At 38.3% G+C, this 10,620-nt stretch overlaps 1 protein-coding gene across 1 annotated transcript; it reads left to right on the top strand.

Moving 5' to 3' along the window:
* On the top strand, positions 2,851–5,876 carry LOC8081633 (ubiquitin-conjugating enzyme E2 variant 1C). The gene is made up of 4 exons (XM_002453678.2): positions 2,851–3,059; positions 4,601–4,740; positions 5,201–5,326; positions 5,433–5,876. Exons 1-4 carry the CDS (start codon positions 3,020–3,022, stop codon positions 5,571–5,573), a joined length of 447 nt encoding a protein of 148 aa, XP_002453723.1. The 5' UTR covers positions 2,851–3,019; the 3' UTR covers positions 5,574–5,876.

Genomic DNA, 10,620 nt, shown 5'->3' with positions numbered 1-10,620 from the left:
CCATCATTTTTAATAAGTTTTTCCACTAGATCGAGCATTTAGAGTTAGAGTCTCTTCATGCCAAGTTTTTAGTTTTGGAGATTTAATTTCTCCTCCTCTTCTCGGTGATGGTGAGATGGTAGAGTGAAATCATTTTCTCCATGGCGGCTCTGATGAAGATGCAGGCAACAATTACGACATCTGCATCCTCATCGATTTGACGACATGGAGACTTTTATTTCCAGACGACAACATCAAGACGGAGATGATGTCGTCGCCATCGAATAATTTTCTCGAGTCTCTTTTCCATTTTATCGTAGTTAGATCTAGCCACGATGAAGGACTAGGGAAAATAAGTTTCAGATCGGTCTTTCTCATTCTACGATGGTAGAAAGAAGAAGAAAAAAAATAATAGAAAGATGAAGTTTCTCAACTCTGCTTACACAAATGTTGGCCGTCGTTCGTTGGGCATCTGTTCTCAGGGCTTTTGCCCAGTGTTTGCCTGTGCGGTCATCCATACCACAAAGCTGTTCAGGACAGTTCTAGGGCCTACCACATAAGCAGGTCGTACAGGTTTGGTTTTGAGATCTGATGCTATTCACAACTTAGGTATAATTTAAATGACTTTGTGTAATTCAGAGTGCTTGTAACGTATTTATGTAGCGAGCTATTATCTAATATAATTCTTCTTTCGTCACAGAAAAATCTAGTTAAAATTTTATTCCACACGTAATTTGGAAGTTTCTCATGAGATCAGATTGGTTTACAACAAGAAAATCTCAGTATGGAAAAATCAGGCCTTGTTTTTTTACATCTAAAACCCAAAAACTTTTTAAGATTTTCCATCACATCGAATCTTAGGGCACATGCATGGAACATTAAATATAAATAAAAAATAACTAATTACACAGTTTGTCAGTAATTTGCGAGACGAATCTTTTGAGCCTAGTTAGTCCATGATTGAAAAACATTTGTCAAATAAAAATGAAAGTGTTACGATACCTAAAAACTTTTTATTTCCTCAACTAAGGTCTTGTTTAGTCCCGAAAAGATTTTGGATTTCGGTACTGTAGCATTTTTGTTTTTATTTGACAAACATTGTCCAATCATAAACTAATTAGGCTCAAAAGATTCATCTCGTGATTTACAGATAAAATGTATAATTAGTTTTTGTTTTTGTTTATATTTAATACTTCATATATATGTCGTAAGATTCGATGTGATAGGAAAATCTTGAAAAGTTTTTGGTTTTTAGGGTGAACTAAACAAGGCCTTAGCTAAGCTAGGTTTTTTAGGTCATATAAAAAAAAAATCTTCTGGAAGCCGTAATTTCTCTGTTGAGACTCTAAATGAGACAACTTATATATGTTTTTTTATTACCTCGACGAGTAGAATGCAAAGGTGTAATCCATTCTTCACTTTGGAAAAAAAAATCTAACTTTTGAAACCTGATGATTCAGCCCCCTAGAAATTCATACGAAACGCAAATTGGATGATCTATATATGTTTTTTTATTGTCTCAACGAAAGGAACACAATGATAAAGTTCATTATACATTTAAAAAAGTACGAAATACTATCTTAAGCTGGCTAAGCCTATTTCTGCAAAAAATTATGAGACGAGCCATTTTTTTGATCTTTGTATGTGTTTTTCTTGTTTCATCTTCTAACTCGCTCCCCGGTCATATTTGCCGGTCAACACAGAGGATGAATTTGAGCCAAGAGATGAAGAACATGAATTTGATCCGTCGCTGTTTTTCATTTGGGGGCGAATTGTTCACTGCTGAAATGTGGCATATATTCTTCGAGTGAGAAAAGAATATATAAATAAAAAAATGTTATGACAACATCAGCCGCCCCGTCCGTGATTTTGATAAGAAAAAAGTCTACTTTACGTCCCTCAACTTTCGCGAAAGTCTGATTTTCGTCCCTGAACTTTAAAACCGGACAAAATACATCCCTCAACTTTTAAACTGTGCACATTACATCCTTGACCTGGTTTTGAAAGCGGTTTTACCTTTTTCTTTTTATTTATTTTGGCTGAATATTTTGAAAAATCACAATAAATCATATAAAAATCATAAAATTAAAAACTCAATTTTGTTGGACTTTAGATCAGTAGATCTACATATTGAATATATAATATAGTATGTTCTAGTACAAATTTTTTTGATGCATCTTTAGATCTATGTTTTTCTGTAATTAATTAGACTAATTATAGCTACATTTTCTATGGTCCAATTGTGATGAAATTTATATGGTGAGCTAATTATTCTATGTTTGAGTTATAGTAAAAATTTTATACTCATTGAATCACGTATTACTTAGTTATAGATTTATTTAGGTTTATGCTTGTTAAATTATAATAAATCTATAACTAAGTTATACATGATCTAATGAGTATGAAATTTTTACCATAGTTTAAACATATAATAATTAGTCTAACATAAAAAATCACCACAATTAGACCACACAAACTATAGCTATGAATTATTCTAATTAATTATAGAAAAACACAGATCTAAAGCTACAATAAAAATTTTGTACTAAAGCATACTACATTATATGTTCACTATGTAGATCTACTTATCTGGAGTCCAACAAAATCAGATTTACTATTTTATGAATTTTATGTGATTTACTATAATTTTACAAATATTCAGCCAAAATAAATAAAAATAAAAAAGACAAAACTGCCTTCAAAACCGCTCATAGCCATGTCAGGGACGTAATATGCATGGTTTCAAAAATTGAGGGATGTATTTTACCTGGTTTTGAAGTTCAGGGATGAAAATCAGACTTTTGGGAAAGTTGAGGGGCGTAAAGTGGACTTCTTCCTTTTGATAAAAACAAAACCTGAAGCCCAACAAGAGGAATCAGAGCGAACAACCGTGTCGCCCTCGCTCGGTCTCCAGCCTTTGCTTTGTGCGCAGCCGCAGCCGCTGCTTTTTCCTGCCTCTTCATCCTGCCCGAGGGCGAAACCCCCAAACCCTCTCCCTCCCTCCCTCCCTCCCGTTGCCCGGCCGATCCATCCACCGGCGATGACGCTGGGAAGCTCCGGCGCCGGATCGAGCGTCGTCGGTAAAGTAACCTGACCCACTTTTTTTTTTTCCCCTTCTGCCGTGGATCTCATCTCCCGATCCGATCCGGTCTTTGGTCTACCTTGCGCGGGACGGGCGTGCCCCGATCTGCGCCCTGGGTGATACGATTCGACTATGGCTGGAGAGGAATGCATGTGTGGTGCTATTGTTCGGGTTAGGTTGGACGGATTGTTCTATTGGATACTGTATCGCGGATAACCTAGATGCGTTACTATTCCTGCTGGGTTTGACTGATTGCTAGAGAATCGGCCGGTCCTACTTGCACGCAAGATTGACAGCCCTATGAATGCTTTGTACTGGTTCAGAACTGGTGTTGATTTTGCTAGGAATATCTGATTGATTGGATTCAATTAATTTTTTAAGCATTTCGAGGGGAATCGAGCGGGTGCGTTTGGCACTACTAAGTGTTTCCTTTTGCATCCAATGCTCTGGTTTCCTGATTGTGTTTCCTTTTGCATCCAATGCTCTGGCTTCTTGATTGTGTTTCCTTTTGCACCCAATGCTCTGGTTTCCTGATTCTTTTCTCAGTTGTGCAAGTCCGTATCTGGTATACTTTAGTTATAATAAATTGAAGTTCATATGTCATGAATAAATGATTTGGGGTTAGGTATTGTGGTAGCAGTGCAATTGGACATTTGAGTTTGCGAGAAATTAAAGAAGCAATGCATTCTCTTGATCATGAAAATGACAGTATGGATATAATTTTTGCTTGGTTGAGTTTTTGCATGAAGGCTGACAGTGGATCTATTTGTCATCCTTGTGCTGCCATGGTGCTTTCATCAGCCAGTATTATTTTTCGTTTACTACAGGGTTGTTCTATTCAAAATGGAGCTCACTTTTCTTAAAGCTCATGTGCATGTAAAACGAGAGCAAGGGATGAATAGGAGATAACTAGTGCCACTAATGCTTCTTTTGTTCCTTTTTACCTTGCAATACATACCAGATGATGGTTTTGCCTGGACTCTGTATTTTCTTTTTGAGGAATAAAATGTTTCCATACAACCCAAAGATGAGCAGTAATATTTCTTTTTTGTTTCATTTTTGAGGTCACTCATTCAATTAAAACTACGCAGACTGATTTGCACGAAGAATGATGCGTGCAAGATATGCACATATTATCTATTCTAAGACTACTAATCCCCCTTTTTGGCTATTTTTTGTGTCTGCATATAGGTTGAGTGTCAGTCATATTGTTCTTCCTTATGTTTGCCAATGTCCTTATTCTACTTTAGTTCAATGCTTTTCTACAGGGTTGTTTGCTGCTTTATGTAAAAAAGGCCTTACAGTAATCTAAATCAATATAGGAGGAACTAGGTGCATTGTAAATATTAAGATATAGACACCCAAATTTGTGCAAAAAGAAGACTTGAACTTGGGTAGTGGGGTGCGCGCCCATATCTGTCACCAAACTGAGTTAGGCTCACTTCCTGTTTTTATGACATATAAGATTGATTTAGTAGATTACTGGTAGAATTCATTACATTACCTGATTGCGTAACTGACAAATTGTAAAAAACGCAGTTCCTCGGAACTTCAGGCTATTAGAAGAGCTTGAGCGTGGAGAGAAGGGCATTGGTGATGGGACAGTGAGCTATGGAATGGATGATGCAGATGACATCTATATGCGGTCATGGACTGGTACCATCATTGGCCCTCACAATGTGAGCACAATCTCATCCTCTTGAGCTTTCATGTGCCTTTCTTTTAATAAGATATGGACATGCTCAACTGGCAACTACTACTACTGTGCTGCAACACCTGCATGCACCTTAATTTTTGTCTATACAATGTCTAATTAAATTGTTTCAACCAACCATGGCTGTTCAATCTCTAATAGCATGGAGAAAAGGATGGTGACAACAGTGATTGTAGATTAATGCATTAGTATATGATTAACCATGATGATTCTTTCTCCTGAGATATGAATAAATAAATTTGTGGACATCCCATTTTTTACATCACATTGCAAGAAAACTGCTTGGGGTATGTAGCAAATCATTGAATATTCAACCATCTGGCGCCCTTCTCTAACAACAGCACAGAGTCTTTTACAATTTACTTAGAGTTACTTCTCTTGGCTATCTAATTAATGTCCACTTTCTGCAATGTTTCTCTTGTCAGACTGTACATGAGGGTCGCATCTACCAGCTTAAGTTGTTTTGTGACAAGGACTATCCTGAGAAGCCACCATCTGTCAGATTCCACTCAAGAATCAACATGACATGTGTTAATCACGAGACAGGAGTGGTAATCACTGCCTTGCTCTTCTCTGTCTCTGTCATGCCTGTATGAGCAACTGAGCATGCACAAGGGGATTCACACAACTTATTTAACTATCGGTGCATCCATGTAGGTTGATCCAAAGAAGTTTGGTTTGCTAGCAAACTGGCAGCGGGACTACACGATGGAGAACATCCTAACCCAGCTCAAGAAAGAGATGGCTGCCTCACAGAATCGAAAGTTAGTGCAGCCTCCAGAAGGGACATTCTTCTAATGAAGTGTTCACTGGCCCATCATGGGATCCAACAACAGTAACGATAAGTTGTTTTATGGGTTAAAAAACAGCTCCTACATCTGGTGCCAGTGTCTGTCTTTATGGTTTTTTTTATTATGCTATGTTCTTGTATCTGTGAACCGCAGTGAACAACAGAAGCATCTTCCTTGCAATTCTTGCATGGGTTGTTGCAGGTTCCAGGGATGTATCTTTGAAAGTGGCGTAGTGCCGTGTTAAGTAAACAAATGCGTCTTATATCTATAATATTAGTGTTGAGCATGCAAATGCATTCCGTCTTGTATCTTTTTGTATCCCGATCTGCTTTCCGTCTTCCATCCACATGTATCCAGCAGTATTCTCTGTGCTCTTGAATTATTGTCATACTTCCAGCTGCTACTCGTAAAACCCTCGTAAGATTACACTTTAATAGTCGCTCTCTATTTTGTGATGTACTCATGTTTTCCTTCATAAATTGCAATAAATTTGATGGTAGATGAACCGTAGCGCAGACCCTGGCTGCCTGGCATGCACAATGGTGCCTCGTATATAAAGGTCGTTTTCTTTGCCGTAGCAATTGTTACAATTCCTTAGTTTCTGCAGACCATCCAATAGCTAACAACTTTAATACAGACATTTTTTTTGAAACTAATACAGACATTGAATACAGTGATATTTGAGCATGCAAATTGCTCAGTCTCTATGCATAACTTCATCTTAGGAACTCTTTGGTTCTGAGAAATTTGAAAGTAATCTAATAATCTAACTAGTATACTGCCCGTGCTAACACCACAGTGACATAAAAAAATCATTCTTAGATGAACATACTTAGAAAAAGAATAAATCATAAAACTAAAATAAATCATGCTTCATGGAGTCCTCGACAACTGCAATCAACAGGGAAGGCCTTGACGATGGCTGATTTCTCCTCAATTTTGGTTACTCCATGACTGTGCAATGATGATCATCGAGGTAGTCATTCGGTCATGAAACAACCATGCGTAGATTGCTAGACAAACATATATTTTCTTATCAAATATACATCATAATGTTGTACACTGAATTACAAGTGCTAAATCTGACAAGAAAAGTGATAAGAGAAACCTCACAAAGCCCAAAGTTCATCTATGCTATAAGGTACTCCACTATGCATATTGCCAGAATGAGGCAACAAAAGCCTCCAACCTTCAATGTTTTGATGAGATGACGGACACCACGACCAATTATCTGTGACTTATCAAAATTTAAGTTAAAGAGCTAGAAGCTCCAAATGATCCATTTGATCAAATATCAGTAACCCGACAAGAAATTAAGTTAAAGTGTCCACAGCACAATATACTTGTCTAGTAAAAAATCAAATCGATCTATGATTTTTTTTGTCTAAACTAAAAGTCAAATCAATAGCCACATTATTCAGAATAAGTAGTACATGTAACCTTGTCTGGATGTAAAGTATTTTTTTCAGTATTGGAGAAATACTTTGGTTTTACAAAATTCTTTTGTTTCTCAAAAGCTACTAAAATCGATCTTAGCATTATGAAAAGCCTATACAGAAAATCAAAAATTAACTTTACCTAAACAGGTTATGTAAGTAGAAGACAAGAAAATAAAATCAAATTTACAACATACACACACGACATGGGTCACACCTTTTCAGCCAATTCTCTCCTTCGATTGCCTCAGTGTTTGTGGATGAAGCTGCAGCACAAGTGGCATGCACCTTGATAATGTGCGTTGCTATTCGCTGTATTTTGAAGTTGCACTTATAGTCTCTTAGCTGCTAGAATAGAAAAGTTATAGAAAGAATTATGCTTGATACCTTATCTTGATCATACATTCTGATTTCTTTGACGATAAAGATTAGATCAAATCTAGAAAGAATTATCGTCTGAAGATTAATATTATTTTGTGCAGTCTGATGAGCAACAAAAGAAAAAAAATGTCAAACTAATTGCCTCGCCTGCAATACCATTTACCGATCATCTAACTGATTCCTTCTAATATACATGCAAGAACATTTAAATAAAAAATTATACAATAGTTGATGCCGAGATACTATATTAGCATCCTGCAGGTACCAAGTACCAGCATGACAGAAAGACTCAATAAGATGAATTTTACATCACATTCATAATCCATGTCTGTAATGGTTCTCCAGTTTATCCTACTCAAAGTAGCAAAAACAAATTTAGCCAATCTAAAGGCTACTCAAGGGTTGTTGTATTACGTGTGTATTTGCTTTATCTACTTAGCATGCAGTTAAAAGCACTACTACGTATTTACTAATGGTCAGAACTTGGAGCCAAAAAATTTAACAAATCCCAATTCCAAGATTTTGAGCCAACCACCAAAGACCCGGTCACTAAATAACAAAAAGTTTGCAAGAAAGAACCTGCTACCAGAACAAGATAGATGGAACGGCAATGCACAAATGGGAGAAATCATGCAATCCAATACAAGTATGCCTCAGTTAATAATTCTCATCATAGGCATTGTTAACATCAAGTATGCCAGGCAAGACGATTACATCAATGATCCTTCAAAGGCAACTGTAATAGCGACATAATACGAACCCAATGAGCAGCAACAACAAACATGACTAGACAACAACCATAGCAAACAAAGCTGGCTTTGGCTTGTTAACATCAAGTTTGCCAGGCTCAACCATTATTTTGTCATCTTCACAACCCATGAATTCTAGCAAAGATGCAACAACTTCCTCTTTAATTGGGAACCTTTTGTAACAACTGCTTGGAAAGCCATTTACCCGGGCATGGCAAGTAGCCCAGGAGGCATACACCCCAGGTTGTCTGCCTCTGTAAACCACGTACCAAGACATTCCACCCTTCAAAAGTATTTAAGGACAAGTAAGATAGGAAGTATCACAAGTAAAGAACAAAATCATTGATAAAAACATATTTATTCGTGGCCTCTGAGATTTAGAATATGATGTTCATTGACATAAAATTTTCATTGATGGCTGCACTGTCGATGCAAAAGAGTAGTATGATAGGTAACCATTCAAATAAAGAAGCACATGGCATTCATAGAATCTGATGGTTCATCCATTGTTTGCCTTCAACTTGGGTTTCACCCAACTGTTGCTGAACAGTGGATGATTCTAGTAGATGTGATGAATGATATGAGATAGCAGTGAATTCATACACAAACAGGGCAGCCACCTCTTTTTTCAGTTTGTCATCATTGGCCTCACTTGGTTCTCAGCACACAACTATAGCCTTAGTCAAATTTAACAAAGCTGAAGCAAACTATGAATGCGGCATTGAAGATCTTTGGTTTGGTAAGAGCCAAATCGTAGATCCTCCATGCCCCATCCATATCATGCTCCAATAGAAGACCATGTGACATCATTGGCAACATAAATAAGGTAAAAGGGCCTCAGGTGTTAATGGTTCCCAACTTAATGTTTATTTTGGCAATCATCCTAGGTGGCAAACAACTTAACACTTAAGACATCAAAACTGTTCATGGTTGCCATGGAACCACGTGACATGACACACTTAGCCATCAGGTATGTTTGCCTACAACAGTTGCATTAGGCGTGTCACTATCATGCGATTTGATGACAACCATGATTAAATACACAGGACCAACAAAGACAATTACTTCAGTATAGCCACCTCAGATTGCTAGTACCTCGTCATAGGCCCAAAAACAGCAAGAAATAGGCAAAAAATAGCAAAAAATAGGTCTCAGGTGTTGTGACATTCATCCCTGGTGGCAAATAACTAGTTGATTTGGGACAACAACTTTATGGCTGCCATGGGGTCATGGGACATGCCATCCTCAGCCATCAAGTGCCAAAATCTACACCTGTTACATTAAGGATGGACGAATCTTATGATCTAATGACAGACATGACAAACTGAGTGTTGACGGTGGATAGCGTCAACATTTTATATATCAAAAGGCATGAAACATACATCAATATCTAGAAGGCTAGGGGTTTATCTAACAATTTCCACGAGTTTTGATGAATTATCAGTTTTCAGGGACTGAACCAGAAAACACAGATTGGCCTGTAATACAGAACCTATCCTGTAGGTGTAACCTTTCGCTCAATACTCAAATCTACAATTGAAGCATCTGAGGCCACATCAATCGAAGATACACGACAGAAGGAATTGTTAGTTCACCTAACCTTCCCCAAGCTCGGGTTTCCTTTACTAATTTTGTTCTCTCTATGCGAACCCTCTCTCTTTCTCGTAAGAATGAGATATAGGTAGGGCTAAAATAAAAAAAAGAGTCAAATCGCACCATCTCTATAATAAGTAAATGCCCTTTTTTCCCTAGAGGTTGTCGTACGATTAGCCAGCCTTGCGGTGGCAAAAGGATTAGGACGTCCCCCCATGCTCTCCTGCGGTCCGGCTGCATTAGGTTAGGGAGCTGGGTGATAATAGCTCCTCCGCATCCCAAGCGCGCTGCCCTCCTAGGCGCGCCCTGGAACACGGAGCATAACTGCTTCATTTCTTGCACAATCTGGAACACAGCTGACCGTTGTTCCTTCTCCTCCTGCCATGCTGAAACCACTGTCTGGCAGTCAGTCTCCACACACACCTTCTGCATCCAGTCTCGACAATTCACGATAAAATAACTATTATTCTTTTAAGTTAACTATTATTTTAAATTAGCCGCCATGGTGAAATTGGTAGACACGCTACTCTTAGGAAGCAATGCTCAAGCATCTCGGTTCGAATCCGAGTGGCGGCATTCTCGAAAAGGAACATAACTACAAATATACACCACCGAATTATCCGCAACTCAAGAATATGCCAAACTACTCTAGAAGGATCCAGAAGACACTAGAGCGAAGGGGAGGCAGGGCCACCTCCAGGTGGGGCCAGCCGGCCCCACCTGCCAGGTCGGCCGGCCTCCTATGAGGGGAACTCTCTCCCCCTTCTAGAATGTTCTTCCACCGCCCTTGAGGATCAATCTTAGCCCTACGTGAAGTCGGTTTGATCAAACGGCTGTCGTGCATCCCACCGGGCTATATAAGCGGAGCCAGACCTCCCCCTAGAAACCCTAGAAT

Source organism: Sorghum bicolor, chromosome 4 (genome assembly GCF_000003195.3).
Source record: "Sorghum bicolor cultivar BTx623 chromosome 4, Sorghum_bicolor_NCBIv3, whole genome shotgun sequence".
NCBI lineage: Eukaryota > Viridiplantae > Streptophyta > Magnoliopsida > Poales > Poaceae > Sorghum > Sorghum bicolor.
Note: the sequence above shows the minus strand (reverse complement) of the source record. Positions and strands in the feature narration are given on the sequence as shown.